This window comes from Copadichromis virginalis, linkage group LG14 (genome assembly GCF_057382275.1).
Source record: "Copadichromis virginalis isolate Kocher_CV1m ecotype Utaka linkage group LG14, C_Virginalis_male_GT1.1, whole genome shotgun sequence".
In the NCBI taxonomy this organism is placed as follows: Eukaryota; Metazoa; Chordata; class Actinopteri; order Cichliformes; family Cichlidae; genus Copadichromis; species Copadichromis virginalis.
Window position 1 is genome coordinate 24,174,018 of NC_140631.1, and position 27,003 is coordinate 24,201,020.

General features: G+C 40.0%; 1 protein-coding gene across 2 annotated transcripts in view; it reads right to left on the reverse strand.

The window, feature by feature from the left end:
• The window catches only part of grik4 (glutamate receptor, ionotropic, kainate 4), a 370,076-nt gene that overhangs the window by 142,052 nt on the left and 201,021 nt on the right, over positions 1-27,003 (reverse strand). For both annotated transcript variants that reach the window (XM_085430050.1, XM_085430049.1), the window contains exon 4: positions 61-225. In XM_085430050.1, coding sequence (XP_085286176.1) covers positions 61-225 — 165 coding nt within the window. The remainder of the gene's footprint in view (positions 1-60; positions 226-27,003) is intronic.

A 27,003-nucleotide genomic window follows, 5' to 3' on the forward strand; every position in this document is an offset into this window, starting at 1 on the left:
ATAAACACGTTAGCCAACAAACACACACAATCACTTGCTTTTCTTTCCTGTGCTACTTACTTGTTTCCCCCATCTCATATTCGCTGTCTCTCAGCAGTTCAAAGATGTCCACCTCCAGCTTGCCAGTGATGGAGCGGTTACTGCTCCTGTTGATGCTGTCTTTGGCCAGCGTGATAGCCAGACGCTCTCCTCTGCTGCACTCCATAGGGTCATCAAGGATGGCAGCTGAGGAAAATGGAAAAGGCCATTGTGTTGTGAGACTGAGAGAAAATCCCCCAAAATAAAACACATTTATTCTCAGTGGTAAGTGAAATATTTCCCAAATGAAGGAGAGTGAAGGTGGCCTTTTTGCCATTGAGTTGAGGAATTTAAAAAGACACTTTTTCCCCTTTCTTTAATAAAAAGTCTAGTCTACAGAAAGCAGCTCCCAAGGCGGCGCACAGGCTTATTAGGACCAGTGCTTATTTGACTTTTCGTGAACACCTTTCTCCATTATTCTTGAGTACCTCCAATGGCACAGCATTATCCTTAATAACTCCATACACTTTTCCAAGCAGCTTGTAGAGTAGGGGTGGGGTATTTAATATTTCCAAAAAGGTGAAGTGCTACATAATGTAAATAATGGATCTGTATGTTAAAACCCTGAAATCTTAAAAGCTTTAAATTCTTTCACCTATTCAAAGGCATTTTAAAGGGCAGCACAAAACCTAAAAGTCATAACATCCTCTATCATGCAGCACAAGAATGAAAATCAGCATCTGTAATGGCATGCCAGACACTTAGAACACCAGTCACTGCAGCAGCTTTCCAAAGACGCTACGTACACCGTGTAGGTCTACAAAATTAAATCAGTTTGTCACAAGAACACTAAAGAATGACAAGACAGCATGTTGTTCTCCAAAATGATTTAGGTGCATTCTCTATGCAATATTTGTTGCAGTGTAGTCGCATTATAATCAGAGGAACTGATTCCTGTCTTGTATATGGCTTAGCTAAGCCAATTATAAAGGGATTGGATATAGATGATGCTTTCTTCTCGTTTTTATGCAGAAAAAATAATGTAATTCCACCACAATAAGGCTGCAGATGGTTATTATAAATCATTGCACAACACATCATAACTAAGGAGTGGCACATTTGTGTGCATGCTCCAATTTTTTTCTTTTTGGGAACAACATTATGGACTTACTCCGTGACCTTTAACGGCACAGGTGTCACATTGTCATGATGAGCAATTATGCAGGCGCAGCAAACATCATCTGTTTACTGTGTTGTCAGAAAGGAGAGAAACAGAATTGCACACAGCTTCTCATTCTGTCTCTTATTTTTGATTATCAGTCCAACCATTAATGGGCTTTTTTTCGTGAAATTGTGTGGCTTGATCCACTGACTCTATGCTGGATCAATGCTCGTTAGAACCCTGACAAGTCAGCAATATATCAACAATCAGTCAAGTGCCTATTCATTACATAACTGCAACAATTTTGAAATTATATATTGACAACTTAATCAGCTTTCGACTCAATTACATCAACAAATATTTATATGAAATGCAAGACACCTTCAAAAGTCTACAGTCAGGAAAGTAAAGCCTAATAAAGTGTGCAGCAGATGTCTGAAAGCAGGCTTTGTAATTACTGTAATTACACTGGGCTAGCACAAAGGTTCTTAAGTTAAATCGATTACATCTGCAGTTAAAGCGCAGGCAGGAGATAAAAGCAACCAACCCGGAAAAGTGTGAAATTAATAAGGCACAAAAAAAATACAATTAAGTACAACATGGCTGAAAGGGAAATGTGCTGTAGGCTGTCCAATACAGAAGAAAACCGTGGGTTGCGTGTCTCATCTTATCAGAATTAAATGATCAGACGTGCATGCAAAGCTGAAACATGTTTGAAGTGACCTTTTCCCTACGGATCACACAGCTGAATAAACATCAGCTAACTCTGACTCGCAAAGATGAGACATACCCACTCATCTGATACCATCACAGCGCCAAGTCACAGCAAGTCAATATCTACAGCCCACTGAATGCTCTGTGAACAAGCGGAGAGTAGCCGTGGAAGGTCATCTGAGGTTGCACTCACCTCTGGCTTTTAAAGCTGTGAACAAATCAATCAATCAATCAATCTTTATTTATAAAGCACTTTTCATACAGAAAAAATGTAGCACAAAGTGCTTTACATAGTTAAAAGCAGCCCACCCCACCCTCCAACTCACTCCCCACACTCTCAATACACATATATCCCCCCACCCCCACCCACACACACATACACACACGCGCACACTTAAAGAGTAAAAATTGGGCTGGGCTCGCATGAGCCAAGTGAGGAAACATTATAACAGAGAGCCGTCTGCACCGGGAGCCGGTCACAGACCGCAGCCTCCGGGCTGGGCACACAGCCGGAGGGAGGCAAAGGAGCCCCCCAACCAGGCTGAGAGGACCCCAGAGACCCAGCAGCCACGGTCAATAACAGCCCCGGTGCAGAGAGCGCCCTCCGAGGAAACACTGGAGATATGACGCAATACGATGTATACAGGGTAAAATGATAAAATAAATAAGAACAGGATACAATATAAATATAAATATAAATAGAGTAAGAAGATTAAAAAATGAATAAGAATAAAATCAAGAAATATTAGGTAAATCCTAAATTAATAATAGAATAACAGGATAGAATAAATAAGCATAAAAAATAAATAAACGCTAAGTAAAAGCTAAATTAAAAAGGTGGGTCTTGAGCCTGTTCTTAAAAACATGTACGTTTTATTATCCTTCATCAAAGGACATGTTTGCTTCTTCATGGACCCAATAGACTACTTCTTGATTATTTCCAGCTTAATATCATATTATTTAGACACCATTGTAAAATCAAGAATAAGATGCCTTCAAGAGCTGTGTGATGGTGCAGCTCACAGGTCTTGGGTTCGAATCAACCAGACAGCTGGGGCTGTGTTTGCATGTTCTTGCGCTTGTGTGGGTTCTTACCAGCTCCAAAGATATGAACGGGTTAGGTTAACTGGAAATTCTAAAGCGTGCGTGGGAAAGGCTGTCTGTCTCTTTGCTTTAGCCCAGCAGTACACTGGAAACCTGTCCATGGTGTATACCAACTTTTGCTGGGATAAGTTCCAACCCTGAATTGGATAAGCAGACGAAAATGGATGGCTGGATGGAAGTATAGAGAACTTTTCCTGGATTTAATTGTGTAGAGAAAAAATGACTCTGTTCCAAAAATCTTACATTAGCTCTCTCCTCTCTGTCCTAACACCCCCCATCACACAAGCACAGTCTTTATACAGCTAAAAATGTATCGGTGCTGACTTTTATCGTCACATTGGATTTAGTGCTTGCTCTTCCAGGTGAAACACTTTTGCTTAAACCGGCAGCATGCCTTGCTTCCTGTGTGGATACTACTCAATTGAAACTGGCTTGAAACAATATTTGACCGGTTAGTCTCCTGTCACGGGCTCTTCTAAAGCCAGAAAACAGGAGGCCAGTTTCCTCTCAGATACAGTATGCAGGCTATTATGGAATTTGGGAGTCATAATAAATGACAAAAAAACCAAAAACCCAACATGCATGTTGACAGAACATATTAAAGATGTGATGAAGGATAATAAAACTAAAACAAACAAACATTGTATGACTGCAGGACACTGTCGACTTTAAGTAATTTAATTGCATTTTCCAGTTAATTTTTTTCCATAAGTGTAAAACATTTAAAACATTTAATTGATTGGTATGCATTCAGCTTATACTAAGCATATTTTCTTAACAATTCATTAGTTATTAAACAAATAAAACTTTGATTTCATATATTTCAGCTAGATTTTACTCAAAATGATTTCTTCCTGTTAATGAGGGCAAAGACTTGGTTTTTGGAGTGTAGAATAAAGTATGAACAGCAGGATTCATTCTAAAAAAAAAACTTGATTATACGGACTCACTAACTGCGCAGTAATTGCTTCATGTTAAATAAATTTTGAATCAATGTTGAAATACTGATGAAACTTGTCAGTGTAATAGTAATGACATTGGAATAACATTGATTCAGTTTGATTAGGTTGATTATGTTTTTCTAAGATACGATAAGACAAGACTTTATTGATCCCACGACGGGGAAATTTTTGCGTTACCTCAGCGTAGGTACAGATATCAGAAGGAAATACAAAAATACAAATAAGTACAACCAATGAAAAAAAGTAAGATAACACACTATATACAACGGTAGCATACACAGTATGTGATTATGGATACAGTTGTGGAAATATGCAAGACATAAACTATATAGCTTATAATTGTCGTTGTTTATAATTGATGATCTAGTTATAGTTGACCAAGTGAAAAGTTATGGATTCAGAGATGACTGGGTAATTGAAAAGCTATTATCAATTGAACTGTTCCATCACACCCCTCGCAATGTGGTACATCCCGTCTGACCACCATTGGTCACTGATCTATGGTTGACCAGGAATTTATATTAAAATACGATTTATTTATAGATGAAAAATCATGATAGCTGTCAATATAGTTGACTGGGAAATTAAAGTATTGCATCCCATCTGTCCACTATTAAGATGATATTTAAAAATCTATGATACAGGAGACAATCCTGTATTAGTTGACATCACTGCACCCCAGAGATCTCCTCTGCATCAGGTAAGCATTTACTTATTTTTTAATATTTTAAAGGTGCCAAATGTATTTTAACCAATTATATTTCATACTGCTGAGTACAGTGACACATATTGCAGATGTGTAACTGTCACCATGGTCATTATTAGGCACTTCAAAATGTCAATAACCGAAGTTAGCTTGCTAACGTAACTGACAACTTACACAGATTATGTTAGCTAGGATGAATTCTGGAAAGAGAGAGATATATATGAAAACCTCTGAACAAAGTCTGCTTTTTCCTTATTTTTTTTCATGTCCTATTTTCAGTTTTTGGTTTTGTTTTCTTTTTGTACATGGAGTCACTGAGCAAGTGGAGGCAGTGACAGTCTGTGACTCTTTTACCTTCAGGCAGTTCACCAGGTGGAGGCAGGACATCATTCAGTAGGAGTGAATTCATCAAAAATTATTGTAAACTAATCTTGATTTAATAAATTAAATAACTTAACTGATGTTAGAGTTTAATAGTACACTCAAAAATGTTTCACTCAACATCATTACACCATTTATTATAAGATAAGTGAATTTAGATAAGTAAATTTCATTATTCTGAAGTAGTGGAAGTAATTTTTTTTACATCAGTTGAAACAACACTTATGTCCTCTTGATCTTTAGTAGTGACGTCCACATTGTTTCAGTATTAACTGAGGGTGCAAAAATGATCAAGAACCAATATCAGAATTCAATGATGATTCAATGACATTTAGGTTGAGAGTATAACATTGATTTTACATGCGTTCAATTATTGTTTGCTATCTGTGTCAGCATCTCAATAACTGTATATTTCCCCAGTTTAATTTGTGTGTGCGTGTAAAAAGCCACACTGATTGTTGTTTCTTTAGTGGGCACTTTTCTCATTTAAGAAAAAAACAAGAAAGAAATATCACCTCAAAGCTGCAAGAAAAAATATAAATGCCAATACAATATTAGTATTTTAGTTAAATGCTGTAATGCACAATGAAAGCTACCCACAGAAGTAAGTAAAATCAGTAATTCTGGCAGGTTCTGTTCCCGGAGGAATTGACATTTTACCGTGGTCAATACATGACAGCTGGCAAACAAGCAGGGCTGTTTTCACGCAGCGAAAACACGGGCTAGAGTTTGATCCATTGAAACCAATCAATGAGTTGCCAGAAGGTATGCTGAGGCATGGTGGCATCTGGACTGTGAAAGAGAGCTTCAGTGAAAAATAGGCAAAAACAAACAAAAAAATTCCTCTGCAGTACCGGCACACAGCGGCAGGCTATGATCCAGTGAGGGTTTTTTTTGTTTTTTAAACACCCCTCAGATGTCATCCCTTAATTAACTTGTCACGCTGATTTTAATTGTTATACCGTCAACATCAACGGAGAAACTAATTTGCTTGAACTACATAAACTCTGCTAATCTTATAAGTCATATAAACAAACTAAAAGACAGATTGAATGAAGCAAGGCAACATTGTAGAAGTGAGTCTTGCTACCCAGGAGCCACCTTGGTCACACCCCTTGGTGGCCATCTCACTTCTTATTTGAATGAATCACTTTAACTTTGGTGTTCGAATCAAATCTTTGTCCTCTTTATCCCAGAATAAGGTATAGGAGCATTTCTCCCTCCTATTTCTATTTCTACACGTGAAAAATTACACAATGATAAGACCTTAAGAACGCTGTTAAGAGTACAGTACCCTAGGAAAACAGCTAAGGGTGATACAAGCACCATCTTTACAGAATATATTTCCTGTCTGGATTCTTTTCGACCCACGTCTCTCTGTTATAATGTCACTGTTGTCATTAAACCTTGTGACCTTATGAGTCCTGCTTTTAGAGGCTGGATTTATTTATCCTGCAAATGTGATTTGAAGCAAAGTAGAAATGTTTACACGTTCAGAAGTTTACTTGCAGCAGTTTCCTGGCTTTGGAACAACACCTTTAATGACGTAATCATATAGAAGCTCAATGTGTTACTGGAAAGTGGCAGTCAAGGGTAAAAAATTCATTATCTTATTGAAGGATCTGCTTGCTTCTCTATTAACTCAATGGGTGCATCTCCCTTTCCATCAGGGCGAGTGCTAAATACAGATCAAATAAACTAGGGCTTCTCCTTATATATGAGGCAATTAATGGTAAAGTGCTCGCCAACTTTGATTGGAAGAGAATCTATTATCGGAGGGATGCGTGGGACGGGGGGGAGGGTTCAGTGTGACTTGTCCTTTGATCAAATAATAGGGTTTTAAAGAGTCCAGATACTCTACAGTGATTTAACATGACTTTTATTCAAATGGAAACAAGGATAAGAACATCATAATCTATTTTCATATTGGCAACCATTCCACATATGTGTTCTCAGCAGTTATTATTATGTAGGGCAGATACCCTCTGCTCAATGAGATAGAAAAATCACCTTTAGGGCAAATAATTAATGCTGTGTCTACAGCATTTCATAGAAACAAACTGTGTTAGTAATGACAAAGTAATTCTTTTAGGCTCAGCAGGTCACAAAACTGATGGAGCTACACAATAGAAAGTGAAAGCATGAAAGTACATACTGGTCCTGTTTATATTCAGGCCTTTTCTTTTGGCAGTAGTCACCAGACACTTTGTTAGGCACACCTTGCTTGTACAGAGCTTTTGTTTACTTTAGAAGTGTTAATTCCTCATGTAATAGATTCAGCAAGGTCCTGGAATCACTCCTCTGAGATTTTGGTCCATATTGAGATGACAGCATCACGCAGCTGCTGCAGATTTGTCGGCTGCACATCCATTCATTTCATATTTATATACTTCAACTTACATCAAATAGCATATGCTTGAGTTATTCAGGGAAAAAAGTGGCTCTCTAAATCATTGTTCACATGGCTGTTGCTTGTGATCTCTCAGTGCTTTCCTTTTCTCTTCTGTTTCGCCTCATCCCCAAACTGGTTGTGGCAGATGGGCCCTCCTGCCTGAGCCTGGCCCTTGTGGAGGTCGCTAGTTGTTATGATGAAGTTCTTCACTTCAAGCGTTTGACCATAGGGGATTTGATGACTGTTGGAGTTGTCTTGCTAATATTAAAGATAGACAACATTTGTTGTAAACTGACCCTGTGTAACGTACGATGGAAATAAACTCAATTCTGTGTCAAATGTTTAAGTGTTTATATCCAGTCAGGATCATTTAAGTTATTTTGTTATTTTATATCTGGAAACTAGGGCTGCCACAAACAATTATTTTGATAGTCGACTAGTCACCGATTATTTTTGCGATTAGTCGACTAACCAGATCATCATCGATTGGACGTAAAACGTCCAGCTTATTGCACCAGCAGCATCTGCTCTTATATAACTATCATTAGCTTACAGCTTTAAGTGTTTAAGTTATGTGCTAACTAAAAATAAAGACAAGATGATATTTTATTAAATTTTAATGAAATTTGCAGATTGTTTAGGTGAAGTTCACTAAACTCAGCCGTCTGCTCCTTGCTATCTAAAATATAACAGGACATCGGAGTATATTCTCGAGCATCTCACACTTCTGATAATCAGTTGTCTGCTTGACGTTTATTCATCCATCCATTCGCTTCCACTTATCCATTTGACGTCCGTTATTACACTCTTAAATCCTACTACTTATTCCTGCGTCTTTTGTGATCTTACAAAGCTTCAAACGACGCGTCGACTATTAAATCAGTCGTCAACAATTTTGATAGTCAACGTAATCGTGACTAGTCGACTAATCGTGGCAGCTCTACTGGAAAATAGCAAGAGTGTAAGCATTTCTGCACAAAGACTGCTCAGGCTTGGACTGTAGATTACTCTTTGCATACAGGCCTCTTTCTGTACAGAGTGGGAGTGACCTCTCCATGAAAATCCTTGTAAGGGTTTTACTTGTTTTATTATGCTTGAGTGGCTGATCCACCTTATCCCACCCCTATGTGTTTTCAGGGTGGATCGCATTTGTTTTCCCTGAAAACACAGCAACACACACAAACAGGCTATGCATTAATGCCAGTTTGTATAGGGCTTTATGACTGAATCAACTAAGGTGGTACACTTGGATGCTTTTCAGAAACATACCATAAAAAAGCAGCACACTACCCATTCACAATCTTCCGAGGGACATTGATTCCAGCATTCTCAAGTTTTAAGCACCATTCTTTTTTTGTTTCTTTTACTTTATTATAGCAGTTTTGAGTCACTGGTTTATGTATGACTTGCTTATACCAAACTAAGTATCCCGTGTCTCATTAAAACTGAAATCACACAACTCAACCAGAGAGTGTAATTCAAATAAAGTGCTCAACTTATATAAGAAGTGCAGAACAGTAAATGGGAAGGTCATAGACCTCCCTCCCAATTGGAAAATGCAAAGGACTGCCCCCTCTCAGCACCTCCATTCAGCTGCCTTTCAGTCTAATGGGTTTGCACAGTTTGCCATCTCTTCACAGTGAGAGGCCAAAAGGACTGAGGAGGGTGATTTAAAAGATTTTTTTTTCTGTTTTCATTGTGACATGCAAGTATGGTCAAGGTCAGTCATGTCAATAGATTGTGCTTAATATAATCATACAGCCATGTAGTATGTGCACATGCATACACACATATTCCAGTAAAATCACTCAGTTTGAAAGTTCAGTGAGAAGCGTCTTGCTTTAATTTTAAATCTGTCATGACAGCAGCCTCAGTCCTCCTGCAATTTTCTTTTTTCAAATCCACATAAATAACAGTTTTTAATCCAACACTTATTTGGTATTTTCAACATGACAAAAACACAATTTCTTGCTAATTTGATGGTTTCTTTGACATTAATTAGCAGAGAAACTAGACAGCTATCACAGCCTTTTTCAGTGCCATATATTCCCTGTTTATGTCTGAGAGTGCCAATCTGTGTGCATGTACCTGTGTGTGCCTAAACACTCATGCACTTGGGTATGTCAGCAGATGAAAATAGTGTGCATTATGCTTGTCTAATAGGGGCTTTATTCACTTGGAGCAGCATGACTGTGAACTACACCAAAGCCAATCTGTTTGCTTGTCTGACTGCATGGCAAATGGAATTGCTGGTTCCACATTATAATCAATCTCATCCGCAAGCCCTGTGGTGTGAACTGCCGAAGGAAGCGGAGGTGCTATCTTACATAATTAGAAAACCTTGCTCACGGAAGACCTGGTGACAAGAAACTGATTTCCTGGTGTCACATAATGTAATTATAAAGTACACACTCCAATCATAATGTGCGCGAGTGGACTGATGTGTTAAGTCTCATTAATCTGAGGCTGAATGCTAAGGCCGACGCCACTGGCCTGTTAAAAGATTGTCAGTTTGACTTAATGCATTTAGACGGCAGTTTATGCAGTTTCTGTTGCAACTAGTGGTCAGCAGAGAGGAATAACTATAAATGCAAATATCAGTGAGATGCAGTCAGTAATTATGATAACAGGATGGCTATAACAGAGTCTCTGATATGCGGAACAAACACTGCCTTTATTTTCTAACTCTGTTGTAAATAGAAACCACAAGGTGGTAACACTAATATACAGAGATAGTAAATGAAGCCCTAACCTTAAGTTCTTGTCAACCATTTGTGATTTTTCTCTGCAGAACTTTTGCTACTTTTGGACAAGAGCGGAAGTTGTCCTGAAGTTGAATAAAACACAATAGAAGTAGAACAAAAACAAAATCTCACAATATACAACGGAAGCATTTTTTGGGGAGACAATAACATGGCTGATGTTTTCCTTTGTGTTGTGTAGGTGGTGATGTATAACATATAATACTGTAGATACATGTGTGCTTGTCAGGATCTGACGGGATAGGACCTCCAACCCGGAAGTGCTGTCGCCCGGAGCTGCCGCACCTGCAATCAATTCACCAGCTGCTGCCAATCATCTACCATCTTGGGCAGGGCTATTTAATGGTGTGGCGGAGTGACAGACAGCGCTGGAGTATTGCACTAAGCCGCGAATTGGGACGGAGGATTCACTGGCACAAGGAAGCACTTGGAGGAGAGATGGGCACTCACTACCACGCACGGTCTAAGCACGGGAAGAAGGACGCACTAACTATCATTATTACACATTCAAACTATTGTCAACTTTGCTTCACTGTAAATAAACGCACTGTCTTTATTCTGAGCTCCGCGCCTGAGTCCACTCTGTAAACCACTGTGACAGTGCTATTAGCTTATCACCTCTGCACCTGTTCCATCACATTATTGTCTCCCCAAAAACATGTTTGTTACCTTTTTTTTAAAGTTGTTTTTTTTAAATTTTGCAGCATTTTTCTATTTGCTGGTGTTTTCTTAAGTTGCCCGATTGACCTCTCAGGGCGACCTTTGAACATTCTTCTTTTTGAAGTTCCCACTCTGTGGTTAGTTAGTCTGTGTTTTGCTTCTTCCATACTGACTATGGGCAATCATAGCAAACAGCTAGTGACCAAAATCAATCGCAAAGAAAATTTTGGTGCAACACCCTCCTCGACCTTTTTTGTAGCCATTACCCAGCAGCATCTGGCAACCTTGAGCAATCTTTTACCAGGTGGTAAACATATAAGCGTACAGGAGGTTGCCATAGGATCATTCACTGGTCTGAACTGAGGCCTAACTAATAGGTTATAAGACTGAAAGCAATATGTGCAAAGTGGTAAAAATCACTGATAAAAATGTAAACATAGGTGCCCCTGTGTGACCAATGTGGCTGCAAAATCAATTGGAAATTCAAAAACTGTATTGTGGAACTTTCTATAATCTCAATAAGTTCAGTCATTTCCTGCAGTTATTGAAAAAACAAGCTCATATTAATGAAAATGAGAGAGAGTGAGACAGAGAGTACTCTGCAATTTTTGTTGTGAATATGAGAGGAAAGGTGACGACAGCTGTCTCATGAAATAACTGTTAACAGTATGTGGGAAAAAAACTGTTACCATATCCTTTATGTTTTATGCACTCATGTTAACTGATAAATATGTACATAGAATCTGTGTGTGCATGTGTATTCTTTGCATGATGTCCTTTTACTGAGTTTCTGCTTCACTTCAGCTTATCATCAGTCAGCACTGCAGAGCCACGCTTTAAAACAACAGCTACCTAAGTGCAAATACACAACTAGCTGATGCAGTAAAACAAAGGATTTAGGAGCTGCAGAAGATGCTTCTAAGGTTTAAACAGAAACACTCCCAAATGCATGTACAAAATCAAATTATATTGAACACAAAAACAAAAAAGCATATTATAAAAAAAAAACCAAAGATGCTATGTGTGAGGCTTGAATTTGTAAACTAACAGATGAAAGAAAATAAAAAAAAAAAACTATTATTTTGTAAACGTTGGCACAGATACATGGAAACTGCAGACGGCCAACATGCTGCAGATGTTGACACGAAGCACTAATAGCAGCTACCACCACATTTTCAGTCTCTCATCGTTAATACATTAGCAACAACAGCGCTGTGCAGCACAATGACATTAGATGAAATGAATGCACAGATGTTGTTTACTAAAGGGTTCCACCGACAGGCTGTGCCCATGTCAGCATGCTTACAGGAAATCCACAAAGCATAAAATAGAGTCAGCGGAGAATCTGTCACAGGAGCGCACTGATTGATGAAGGTGGACATGGCTAGGTGAGTCTGGGAGTGGCAGATGCCAAATGAGAAAAATGATGGCGAATAACTACAAAAACAAGCTGAACAGCTGGCTTGGCGTTACCATGTTGAGCTATAAGTTTATTCTCCTGCGTGTGCAGTCAAGTCTTTCACTTCATCCACTGGCATACTGATGCTGCTCTTTTCCAACCCAGTGGGACAGGGATTGAGCAAAGTCTGAAAGCAATTCATCAGCGCAAAGTAGCCTGCCCACTCTTCTTTCACTTGAGTCAGCTGAGCCAACACCAATGCCCCAATCAAGCAGACTAACAGCCATCAATTGTCAGTAGCTGCTGGCAAATATTTTCACTTTAGAATGTTTTATTTTTATGAGCATTCGTTGTCATGGAAAAACAGCAGGGAGTATGATTCATTGTACCCTGGCTACACTGGCACGGGTAAGTCTCCAACAACACTGGAACATTCAGCATTTCTTCAATACATCAAAAAATTTGAAGTCCCTCAGAAAAAGGTATCTTCAGAGTTTTAATGTTGCCGTTTGCAAGACTGGATCAAGAATGGTAGAGGAGAGGGAAATTTGAATATTTTCTTTTGCATTAATTTAAAAAAACGACATGCTCAGGCATCTTTCAAGGTGTTCACAATTTTCTTTTATGGATTTTTGTTCCACACCGCCATTCAATTTTGCATTGAAAATCATAGACATTGGTAATTTTTTGGCTGGCCTTGCAGGAGTCACAGAGGCATACTTGTAGGAGTTTCCCTTTCAGAGCTTAAACTTTTGGGAGAAAAACATTTAAGTCAATCACATAAATGGGATTCGCAAGAGAGATTTGCAAGCATGCAACTGACTCCAAATTGTGTTATATTTAACATACAGACACAAAAACCGTGTCTTATTTTGCACATGATACGGTTGTGATAGTTGCTGCTAGGAGTGTTCATTTATTTTGGAATGAGAGGGGGAGACATTATCAGAACAAGTGCCTAATTGGTGTGGGTGGATAGCTCAAAGCTATGAGTGTGGTGCCAAAGCTTTGGCTCTGTCCTGCAAATTTTCACAGAGTTCTCACCCCAAACATTTAGAGTCGATTCCTTACATATTACTGCTTTGATTTTGTTTAAACAGCAGAATTTAACTGTGTCAAAGGGAAGAGAGGAGGAAAGAAGAGGGGAACCCCAATACTGTTGCCTCTAAAACTAAGACACTTCCTGTCACGGTTGGCTGTGTAGCAGGCAGGAGTTGGGCCCAAACCCAAGACTGGAAAGTTTAAACTATAAAGGACAGCGTTACTGCTGAACTGAAACTCAGTGGAAAGTAATCCAAGCCAAAGTGCTACAACTCTTAAAGAACTACAAACTACAACAAAGGACACAGAGAGCCCAACAAAGGGCAAGGGGAAAGTGACACAATAAGTACACCAAAAGGATACTGAGGGAACAGGCAACAGGTGGGAGGACAGAGGAACTAACCCAAAACACATGAAAAACACTGTAAAAAGACTGTAAAAATAAAACAGGAACTAACACACTCAGAGACACATAGACTAAGACATGAGAACTTATAAGCAAACATCCCACATAGCAAAACTGGTATGGCCCGGATCTGGCCCACACAATGTGCTTACACATGGCCCACATACCGCAAAGAATGACGGCCCTTTGGTGGCCCAGATCTGGTTTGCCAGAGGTGGCCCACACATGGACCAGCACAAGGCCAGTTGCAGACACACTGGTGGTCCTTTGCTGGCCCATGAGTGGATTACCTTTGGCAAACCTGATCTGGGCCACCAAAGGGCCATCATTCTTTGCAGTATGTGGGCCTTGTGTAAGTTGTGTGCAGCCACGGGCCAGTTGCAGACACACTGCTGGCCCAGAGCTGGCCCAGAGCGGTCTCAGCTCTGGCCCCAGATGTCAGCCTAATGTGTACCTTAATCAAGCCATGTAATAACAACATGTGCCGGAACATAATAGTGCAAAAGTAACATGACAAAACTCTGTTTAGACAGTGAATGGACTGATTCTTATATAGCCCTTTTTTCTACTGTCCCAGATTAATCAAAGTGCTCTATACAACATGCTACATTCAGCTAATCACACACTTTCTCTAAACTGAGGGCCTACTAACTATATTCATACACATTCACAACATGCAAACTGGGGGAGCCAGGGATTGAACCACTAACCTTCAGAGGAGTAGGTGACCTGCTCTGCCTCCTGAGCTAAGTAAACCCTCACTTGGTTTTGGATAAAGTGCACACTCACAAACCTGTCAAACCTGCATTTGAAATGTTGGCTACCATAGCAGTATTGCAACTTGGCATTTGGGTCTTCTAACTAAAATAGGAAAATAAAAACATAAATAGTGCCTCATTGCCAGACCTGGCCCACATTTGGTTGACATACACCCTGCCATGACACCAGTCAGTCACAAGTGCCAGCTTGATGCCAGATCCAGGCCAGACCTGTTTTCTATGAGCCTGGGCCACATAAACCAAACCATAATTGGGCCAGATATGGCATGCCATCAAATAAACAGTCCCATCTACGCCAGGCCTGGCCCATATCTGGATGACATACCTCTTATCATGCCAGAAGTCAGCCAGCAGACACCAAATCTGGGCCAGACCTGTCTGCTATGTGGGATGTAAACATGACTTGCTGGGGAGAAAAGACTAATTACAGAGACAGACACAGGGACATGACTAGGGAAACAGACAGGGATCACAAAAAGGGAACTACAAAAACTATAATAACCAGAAATCGTTTATGACATCATCAAAATACAACTTAAATCACTGGGTCAAAGATCCAGAATATGGTACTTACTTTCTTGAATGTGTTTTCTTTTACAGTGAAGATATGTGTTTGCATTGTTTCATGTATTTTGTCACATTTCTACTCGGTGATCATGTACAATGAAAAAAAGCATCTCTGTGTCTTCCTGAACTGCGCACGGACACAAAGACTTTTATGCAGTTTCATTTCTTGCTTTTTTAAAATTCTCTCTAGGATTCAAGCTATTACATTGCCTATTGTAACTGAATGTTACAATATGACTTTAATGGCTTTAATAAGTACCTGTAGTCTCACACAAACTGGGACACTCTGAGGACACACACAGTCCCCAGCTATTTCTCATAGAAGAGTTCTCCCATATATCAAAAACATATTGATTTTCCTTCAGCCGCCTCTCTTTGATCTAAATTGCCATCCCATTTACGAGAGAAACACATCCGTAAAACCTGTGCTTACCCCACACCGTATTATTTTTCTGAGTGGATTACTCGCTCCTTCACACTCCCTCATCAGGTCAGGTTGAGTTTGACCCACTACTTTGCACTGCTCTCGGTAGAATGCCGATCGTTACTGAAATTAAATGGCTGTCTTTGTTTAAAAATTACCGCATCGTTGCCAGAACACCTGCAGAACTTTCCACTCTACTTTCAATTGGCACATTTTTGCAACTGCAGAGGTGATAATGGCACGCTTAAACAGGTACTGGTTAGACAGTGAAATGCAAAGCAGGTTCAAGTAATAAGTCTGTGAGTTTTGTGGCTTCTCAGATGCAAAAACACTGCTTTTCTATCGATATTTAATACTCTTGTAAAAACTGCCAGGTAAATAGAATTGCAGTTTTTCTGTTACAGCAGGAAGGTGCGCGTTGATTGGCTCATGCAGCACCATTATCATACAGTGCTGCAGATATTTACGCCTGCACCCTGGTGTGCAAAAGCAGTGGGCTCACCTAAGTTAATGAGGTTGCTGTGTTTTTCATGCAGTAACATGGCCTGCAGCGTTGGTTCCCTTCAAAGGGCAGTGAAATACCTTAAAACATATTCTGCTTACACACCTATTGATAAAGTCTGTGCTGCTAAGAGTGGGAGTGACGTTCATAGGAGAGTTTTAACCATCGAGGTGATGGCAAATCACTCACCGGGGAGGATGTGAGCAAATTCTAACCATTAACAGTAATAGCTGTGTCCTTAAACTTAGAGCTGACGCAAAAACAAATGTGAAAGAGTAGTTACCTTTTGCTACTTTCAGCCTTCCCAAAACACCTTACTTACTCCATCAGACAGATGGCTTCAGAAGCCAACCGATCATAAGCTGGCTGACAGCTCTGTCATCGTCACTGCCATGAATGTGACGCTTCAACTGAATTCAGGAATCGAGGTTTAAGAAATGTTGAAGTGGTAGCAGTGGAATAAGGCTTTGAGGAAAAGGAGAAAAAAAACATTCATTCCTTCATGGAAGGATAAATCGCTCCGGGTTAAACATGATGACAGAAATAGAAATATGTATTCGGTAGTGGATTGCCAGCTTCTGTCAAAAGTCGTACACAACAGCGGAGATCATTCTGTAAAGGCTGTAGAGCCTGTGGAGGGCCATGACAAGAGCCAGTAATGCAAAAAGGAGGAAGAAAGACGGCACGGATAGATCAGTGCTCCACGATTTTTATGAATTCCTGTGCCGCTTAGATTCACGTAAGACAGTCATACATGACACACAACCACACAAAACACGACATGGGAATAAATATTTTTTCTTCCTTTTGATTAGACTGTACTAGCAGATTAAGATTCTAATGGAACCAATACAAATATGAGGCTTTGATTTTCTAAGTTACAGATCATTTGAATGAGAGGGGAAAATATTTGACTATTAATAAATCAAACAAAATCAATGAATTTTGGAGTCTAAAAACTAAAATAGAGCACAAAGGATGCACATTTGCATACATGTGTGTGTGTGTGTGAGTGTTAATTAGCCTTTGAACAGTCTCTTTTCTTTCTTTTCTTAGAACATCTCTTAACCTTTGCAAGTGCCTTCACACCTGAATGTATATTCAGTCTCTTGACGGCGGCAGTCCGACATTCACGGCAGAATAGCTGTGGGTCTGGTTTTCCGGTGGGGGCAAAGGAAAATTTAAACTCCATCACTTCAGAGAAAATGGCAGCACCTGGTGCTCAGCCTAGGCTCCCATCAAGTCTCAAGACAACTTCAATGAATTATGGCACCGTCTCCGTCCCTGTCTTTCATACAAGCATACGTGCCCGTACATCTACACAGACATTTCCTTTATCCTCGCATAAATCACAGCCAGCTCATCAGTATCTGTGACACAGGATGAATTAATTCAAAGTAACTGGCTCATCCCGTTAAAATGATGATGAGCATGTGTGGAGGAAAGCGGGAAAAGAACATGAATGGTATTTTAAAATAAGTGAAAGTGAATGATTGTTAATGCTGAGCCTGAGAGTCAGACTGACAGACGCAGGAAGAGGAAAGAGGTTTTAAGGGAGAGCTGAAGACGGATAGAAATAGAAAAAGAGGAGGAAAGTGACAGGAAGTGATGGTGACAGAGGGAAAACCCTGGGCAGACCTGTTGCAACGAGCAACAAACTGACAGATCCTGTCAGAGACAGACAGCGAGACGGCTGACTGTTATACACTGATGTGTACGGCGCAAGGATAATCTGGACGATGATGATGGTGAGGAGGAGGATGATGAGAGTTATTTTGATGAAAACAGCGTTGATGTGGTGGCTGTAGTTTGACTTCTGGACCCTGGGGATTGAATAGAGGCAAGCAGACCGACTGGCAGGCAGGCAGTGAGCCTGGGGGAATTCCAGCTCTCAGTGGGTGTCATTACCTGTCAGTCAGTATATCTCCCTCAACAGGCCTGGGCTAGAAGATAGAGCCACTGGCATGTAATTGTCTGGAAGGTCAAGGAAGACCAGCAGACATTTAGATGAGTGGAAAGGAGGCAAACAGAAGACAGTGGCGTCGACAAAGGAAGAAGAAAGAATTTTTAAGACGTCATCTCCTGTGAACTAAATTAAACGAAAAGCTTGTCCTCTAGTTAAAAACTACAGACACACACACTGCATCATATGCAGCAACAGTGCGAAATAATCGTATTGTGTATGTAACCACAGACGCACTTAAATAGGCTGCTGACCTCAAGCAGCCACATGCAAGCTGAAAAGGGCTTTCGCCATTTTGACATGATAGCTTAACCTGCTGGAAACTGACCTTTATTATTCCAATAGATCTTTTACAGTGGATGACAGGACCACTTCTTTTATAACAGTCCAATGTACCTTAGACACGCTTCCTCTAACGCAAAGGTCAATCCAGACTCCAGTTCGGTACAATTATAGTGCATCTAGAACGGGAACAATCTGCCAATCAACTGATGAGCTTTTTTATTATTAGTTCATGGTTATTGTGAGAGTTTAACAATCAGTTTGTTCTGCTGCTCTCTGTTTTTGTTTTGGAGCTTTAGATCCATTTGTTGGCGAGCATAATAAACCACTGAAGACGAATCTACCGCTCCTTTATAACCACTGTTTACCTTATTCAAGAACTCAAACAGGAGTTAAAATTAAACGTTTTGATAGTAAATCATTAACTTTTGGAAGTAAGTGTGTGATTAATGACAAGCATTACTGGTATACTATTTTATGCTGCAGTGGTAGCATCATAATCTCACAGAGAGGAGGCCCTGGGTCCTTCTGTGTGGAGTTTGCATGTTCCTCTTGTGGCTGTGTGTGTTCTCTCCGGGTACTTCTTCGTCCTTCCAAAGTCCAAATTCATGCATGTTAAGTTAATCGGCTATTCTAAACTGGCCATAGATCTGAAAGGCTTTCTGTCCATTCCTCCTGTGGTAGTGGGGTAACTTGACCAGAGTTTACCCTCTGTTTTTGTTCTGTTTTTGCTGAGAACCCACGGTCCCGAACTGGACAAGCAGTTGAGAAAATGGATGGATAGCTACAGTTTAAATGTTGGGAAACCGGCATTTAGCTGAGGCTGAAGAAGTCACTTGGATGACTGCTAAAATGTTTGAAAATGCTGCGTCCAGATGAACACAATCAACTTTTTGAGGTTTAAACGTTGTTAGTTAAAGTGAGAGAAAATAACAATATCAGTTTACCCGTTTTGTATTGGTGTGATCAGAAAAGTCAAATGTCATACCGCAGACACTACTGGAAAAATATTATTTCAAATTAGCAATGAAGCAGAATTTTAGGAGAACATTGTTTTGGCGCAATTTTGGCAATTGGTCTAAATGGGCAACTGTGATTTAGAAGCGAAAGCCCTCTTCTCTCTGCAGAGTCTGATTGGGAAATTGCTACAAACTGTGCTGCAGTTCTGTCTAAAATTGAGGCGTGTAGCTGAATAGCACACAGATCAGATGACAGGTTGACAGGATGGCCCCGGTGGAAGACAGATCCAGAAGCGAAGGATGCCACTTATGCTTGCACACTCCAGATAAAGTGGACAAAAATGATGCTAAGGTTTACAAAGATATGGTCTGACTCTATATATAACATGCCAACACAGGTTTGCGAGAGGAGAACGATGATTGTCAGTAGAATAGACAGATTTCATTCATAAAGCCACACATAACCACAGGTGAACGGGAAAAAATACATTTTTATAAATATAAGGCTGTATCTTTGATAGCCTTTGATGTGACAGCCTGGAAAATGGTCAGAGATTCATCCACCCCAATGGGTTAACAGCACACACAGGGCCTGTCTTCATCCTGTTGCTTTAGGGCAATGTTCCAATATAATCCACCACGTGAAAATGACTTTAATAACCTTGCTTTCAATCACTCATCTCCCTCTTCCTCTCGCTGGCCCTCATTCTCTTCCTCTTTCTCAGACACACACTATGCAGCGCATGTCACATGTCCTCACTCTGACTGATGGGCGCAACACAAGAAGCATCGATTTTTTATCAACATTTCAACAGGGCAGGCAGGGACACGGCTAAAGTCATGGACTCTATGAGTATCCATCACCGGAAGACACAAAACTAAAGCTCCTTAGGCCCTTCAGCAGGATCAGCACAGATGTGTAGTGTAGCTCACAGTCCTATTTCTCATTCTGCTTCTCTTGCGCTGCTTTGCCTGTTAAATCTTCAAAAACACAATAAAGAAATAAAAGAAATAGCACAATCTTGTGACCATGTTTTGCTTCTAATATTCCAAATTCATCTATGAAACCATCACTTAGATTAGATTATAAGCGTAGTTTGAGAGACAGACACTGGTGAGGTTTCTGAGGTTTCTCAGCAAACAGGATGTTATGAGAGACTCCAACTGGGCTTCGAGCTTTCCTCATGAGACTAAAAGAACTTTGGAAAAGACTACAAAGATAACAACAGTTAAGGGAACATAGAGATCCAGGAAGAAAAGACGTGGAGCGATGTCTAGAGGGAGAAACAGCTCACAAAGTAATTTGTGACCTTTGGGGTTGAATTGAGTAGGAGCAGAAGGTATCTAACGCAAAGTTTCCATAGACTAGCCTAATAAAACTCCAGGGAGAACAATGCTGGACTCTGCGATAAGTACAGTAGAGTCTGTCGTCACCACCCTCACCAGTAAATGTTGTAGTTCATGCTCTCTGCTTCTCCATCTACTAGAGCTCATAGTCAGTGTTTCTGCTTTTGCTTTGGTATGTAGTGCTTCAGCTGAGGGTCACTTCTGCCTCATTATACGTTTACCTGAACATCACATGGGACACAGAACACTGCGTGGGGACGTGACCACAGCACATCTACACTGTTAACAAATACACAGACACCGAGCTCCATACTGTAAATGAGGCTGAAAATGCTGAATATGTGTCTAAGGTTCCTCGCAAGGGTTGAGCTAAAGCAATGTATGGTTACAATGTAACTTTGAGTCTGCTAGTTACAATCTAACTAGTAGACTCAAAGTGTTTACCACATTAGTTTCTCTTGATGTTGAAGTCTGGTGCTGAAAACACTGCTTAAAGGGGGTTATGAGTGTGTATACACGTGCACTTCTACTTCAGTGTGGGTGAAAGAGAAACAAAAAGGATAGTATGCTTTGTGTCCATGAGGTTTTAAGAAGACCAGTGGATATAGAGCCCTCATGGGAGCCCCAGTTGGTGTGCATATGTGGTTGATAAGGTGAGGGATCCAGGGACACTACTGGACACATGTTTGCAGGAGTGGGCTGTAATCCATGGTCCTTTCCTACAGGACTGCACTCTGTGTAATCTGAGGTAAGGAGATAGCAGAAATACAAGCAGAAATACAAGAGGGACAATCTTCGTTGACCCTGAACAGCGAGGGAGCTGGTGATAGCTGGGAGGCAAAGAAGGAGAGGGAAAAAAAGCCATGCAAACACACACACTAACAGACACACACACACACTCAATGGGACCCAGAGACCTGTCAACTGATTCAGCACAGAGCGAGTTAATAACACAGTTGGCTGCGCAGTGAAAATAGTCAAGCTGTCTGTACACACTTGATAGACTGCCATACTGGCCTGCAGTCCCAGTTATATATGTGTATTTGTGTTTAATTGTGCCTGTACTTTACAATGATGTCACTGATGCTGAGCTATGAAATGTGTCATTTCACCACTACGTGTACCCTGTCCTCCACCTGATCTTTTCCTTCATTTCCACTTGCGTGATTCTTTCCTCACAGGGTATCTGATGACTGGATTTTATTAAGATGCACAGTACAATACAACAGTCCATTTAAAATCAGCAGATATAACAACAACTAAGTAAACATGAAGAGATTGTTTTATGATATAATCATTAAGGATATTTTTATTCCATTAATGATACCTTTAGTTGTATGCATTTCTGGATTTGTTTTAGGGAATGAACCAAATTAAAATTGTATCTTTAGGCACTTTGTTAGTAGCAGTCTGTCTGGTCCTAAACAGTGTTGGTCAAGTTACTTGAAAAAAGTAATCAGTAACTAATTACTGATTACTCCCCCCAAAAAGTAATCCCGTTACTTTACTGATTACTTATTTTCAAAAGTAATTAATTACTTAGTTACTTAGTTACTTAGTTACTTTTTAAAAACACGATTTACAACCTGAAGAGGTGATAAAGTGATAGATCTTTCAGCCCAATTCTACTTTTTCTACATAATCCATCATACAAAATGTAATCAAATGGAAAAGTCTCTTTTTTTAACTTGTTTTATCAGTTTTAATCTTTTAACTTTATGCATCAAGCAAAACATTTAATTATATGCAACATTCTCTGACTTGAATAAATTAGTTTAACATTTAAACCTATTTTCTACACATTCCAGCACATAAAATAAAATATTTTTTGTGTTTTCACTCACTCTTTCAAACAGATGCAAGTAAAACACAGCAGAAAATAAATAAAGTCAAAGACTCAGCGGTCCTTTTGCTCTATTTTCACCTGTAAAGCAGGAGCAGGGTAGGCGGAGGGTTACCCTGGTGTAGGTGTGCTGCGGTCAGTTGAAGAATCCGCGCGAGTGTCTCTGTGAGTTTCCCATCACGTCGTAGCTACTGGGTGCTTGCTCGGAAGTTTAGGGGTTTTTTTCGCTGTAAAAAGAAGTTTTCTTCCCACGCACGATGGACGCTAATGTTTTTGTCACTTTTTATGGAATCAAACTCAAAGTAAGGTCAGTACTTCCACACTTTAAACGCTGCACGCTCATACTCTCTCCCGCACTCGATATATTATCCATTGTTGATCTGCACACAGCTGCTGTCACCAACGTCGCACTTGCTTACGTCACTGTCATGAGACATTCTCGCAAAAAAAATCACGGTTTTAGTAACGCAGTAACGCAGCGTTCCTACGGGAAAGTAACGGTAATCTAATTACCGATTTTGCAATAGTAATCCCTTACTTTACTCGTTACTTGAAAAAAGTAATCAGATTACAGTAACGCGTTACAAGTAACGCGTTACTGCCCATCTCTGGTCCTAAATGAAACATCACTGAAACTATTGAAAGAATCAGGGAGAAAAAGCTGAGGTATCCCATATTACAGATGAACTGGACTGAAAGCAGTGGCAGCAGGTCTGATGGAATGATGAATCCAAATTTGACATTTTTGAATCAAATCATAATCATTATGTTAGGAGGATGTCACGAGAGAGGCGTGCCCAGACCTCAACATTATTGAAGCACTGTCAAATCATCTTGAGTGAGTAAAGAACAAAAAAGGCAGCCAACATCCAAAGAAGAGCTTTGAATGACCTTCAAGAATGCTGGAGAACGATTCCTGAAGGCTACTTAATGAAATGACATGAAAGCTAGCCTAAGAGAGTTCAGGCTGTGTTGAACAATACATCTGGTCACTCCAAACTCTGACTTTCAAGCTTGTTATTATTGAATCACTGAAACATAGCAAAATACAAACAATAAGGCATATGAATTTATTTATTTTTTAACAAATTTTCTTTCACAGTGTTATAACTGATGAGGTTTCCTTTTGTCTTCATAACCTGCTATACATGTTGTATGGATTCTGCTTAGAACTGGGAACATCCCCGGTACTAGTCCCTCCCGGGGTTAGTTATCTATTAGTCAAGCAGCATTCCCTTCCGAACAAACACTTGGTAAATAAGTTTACCAAGTGGGTGATCGTGGCTCAAGAGTTGGGAGTTCGCCTTGTAATCGGTTCGAGCCCCGGCTCCGTCAGTCTCGATCGTTGTGTCCTTGGGCAAGACACTTCACCTGTTGCCTACTGGCGGTGGTCAGAGGGCCCGGTGGCGCCAGTGTCCGGCAGCCTCGCCTCTGTCAGTGCACCCCAGGGTGGCTGTGGCTACAATGTAGCTTGCCATCACCAGTGTGTGAATGGGTGGATGACTGTATGTGTAAAGCGCTTTGGGGTCCTTAGGGACTAGTAAATGCGCTATACAAATACAGGCATTTACCATTTACCATATACCATATGGAGATGAATGACAAAAATAGAACAGTAGGCAATGCCACAGATTTACAGGCTAGTGCACACATATGTGTTACGACACAGTCACAAGTGGAACCAGTGCACATGAACACAACACCAGGCATCTGTGTAGCCAGAGGTGGTGCTCAAGGCAAAGGTGGCAGCTGTCGATGTCTGTGCCATCTGATTGTTATGGCAGAGAGTCTGGCAGCAGCTGGGTCGGCGGTGCTCTGAGGGCTCGCCAAACTCTTCACTGTGAGCCATGATCAGAGGTGAGGCATAATGGAGAGGGACTGGCAGAATGTGGTGTCAAGGGACAAGAGTTTTGTGTGTGTTATTGTATGCTATTGTATTTATCTATGTGTGTGCATATGGTTTGGCAATGCTAATACAAGTATATGGATGAAAATATGGCACAAGGCACATTGACTAAAGCAGGATGCGACCAGGCAATATTTTGTACTTGTATTGTGATGTGTGTGTCTGTAAAAAACTGTATTTAAAGAATTAAATCTGTTTAATGAATAAAATGCCAAAGGTGCCAAATGTAATCAAGCTCAAAACAATTTATCCGTATTTAGTAAACGACCAAAGGGAGTGTCAGGCTGACCCCAGCTGAGATGAGAGGTGCTTGCTTTTCACCATTACTAATGGATTAAACAAAACAAACAAAAGTGGCTTCCTTCATTATTTTGCTAATGTTGGTCCAGCACAATTTTCTGGAGCTCTGAGCTAGCCTAGGGCTACTGAAAAAAATATAGAAATTGGCCATATTGTTAGGTAAACAGCTGCATTTTTCTTTAAAAAAATGCCCAATCTCAAAAAGTTAACTTTATTTTTAGTTTTTTTGTTTGTTTGTTTTTTAATAATTACAGTAACACTCAATAGTATACAGGTAAAAAAAATTTAGTTTATAGCAACACTGCAAGCAAGTACTGAACACTCCCCAAGATGCCTTTCCCCAGGACATCCACTCTCCCATTTTCACTGCACCTTAAGAGATACTGTATCCCTGTTGTTGGCCATTTCTGCTCATAGGTCAGGCTTTCAGTAGGGGAGAGGGCTCACATACAGGGGGATATAGTGAACCTTCATGAAGCTTCCTGCTGCCAGGTGAAAATAAGCATCTGGGGTCTTCATATGCACGAGGGACACAACTTGATACCCTTTAACCTCCAAATGTCAGCAGTTAAGGTTTGCTGTGCTAGAGGAATTGATCCATCTGAAATGCAAGAAAAAGGCAAGTGAAGAAGGGGCCAATGGGGGTTCCTCTACACCACTGTCCTCGTAGACTAAACACAGAAATAAAACAGGAGAGGAGGGAAAAAAACAGCTGCTCGGGTGTGTGAAACTGCCTGGTAGGAACACTGAGCTTTATCTCATCACTAATCTCAGTTGTTCCTTGTGTTTTCCTGAGGTAATAGAGCAAATCCCAAACAAAGTTTCTGTGATGATCCAAAACAACGGCCATTAGCTTCAGCATAGCTGCCATTACTTTGAGCTGCAGAATAATGCATTCTTCTGTGGCCATAAAAACAACAACACTTACATCTATAGTGCAAGGACGTTTTGAATGTGTGGCAAGTGTGACTGGTTGCTTGAAACTTCTTATACAGCATAAATTGGACTCGGATGTTTCTCTGTAATGGCAGCCATTTGTGATCTCCTTTACGCCTTACTAACAGTGGTGAACAGAAAAAGACACAATTTAGTTGTGTGTATATATGTGCATCTGAGGTTACAGATAATAGTGTATATGCTTGTTACTTATTATTTTGTCTTGTTATTTATACAGTTTAAGGTAATATGGGGACGACAAAATAAATTTAAAAATGGTTTATGTTTTAGTTCCAGCTGGTTTCATAATTGTGCATCTCCTTCACAGGCTTCCGCTTAAATTTTACGTTTCAGTTCAGCTTTATTGGCACGAAAGCTTTCAGAAACAATATTGCCAAAGCACAAAAATACAATCTTTCTTTTTGCGTGTGTGCACATTTGAATGGAGTAGTGTGCCGCATATGTCTAGGTCATTTACTGTCTCTGAGGTTGTGTCATGTCGATACATACAAAGCAGCAGAGTGTTCCCCGTCTCCGCCTGACACTTAAGTAGGGATTCTGCATCTGTAATAAACGCTGAGATGAAAAATCCAAGTGCAGGGTAAACTAAGTAAAAAGCTCCAAAATCCAAACCTTTATTCAGAGGAAAGGCAGAGGTCATCCACAGAAAGCCTGGCAGTGAGGTAAATAATCCAAATAGCGAACAGACAAAAAGGCAGAGTCTGTAAAGCAGCCCGCATGTGCCACACAAGAAGAGCATAAACAACACAAGAAATGACAAAAATGAGCAAGAAAATCTGTCAGAAAACAAAGGAAGCTTGGGAGTGTAGACTATATAACATACTATAGTATTTACTATTTGTATATATGTTGGATGAGTAACTAATTGAGTCAAAGCACATTATAATTAAAAGGAATTTAAATGTATTTTACCTGAAATTATAATATATTGTATTTACTGACCTTCCTGATACATACAGTAGAATAACAGGGTAACAATTCAAGTTTTCACAAAGTAGCAGAAATAATTATACTGTAAGTAAATTTAAGTTGTGTATAACTTGAGGGTATTTTACAGGAAACGAGTCACAAATTATATTATAAGTAATTTTAAGTACTGAATAAATCATTTTAAGTATTGCATCATTTGAAACAGTCTGAAACTTCAGGCAATTTACATTAAAGAAGACTGAGTGTTTCATTTGAAGCAGGCTTATATTAAAGGCAGGCTTTTACTGTTGAGCCCATCTGTGGTCATTAGCATGTAATAACTATATGCACTAAAACACTTGCAGTACTCTTTTATGGTCTTACACCGACTGTATTACAGCACAATATTAAGGTTATTCATTATTTAAAAAAACCTGAGGTTCTCCTTTCAATCTCTTTAATTACTTTCCTCATTTATTATATTGTTTGTTTAAATGACAGAGCAACTCCACCTACCCATCTGTGTTTACACAGGAATAGTCTTCAAAGCACTTAGGC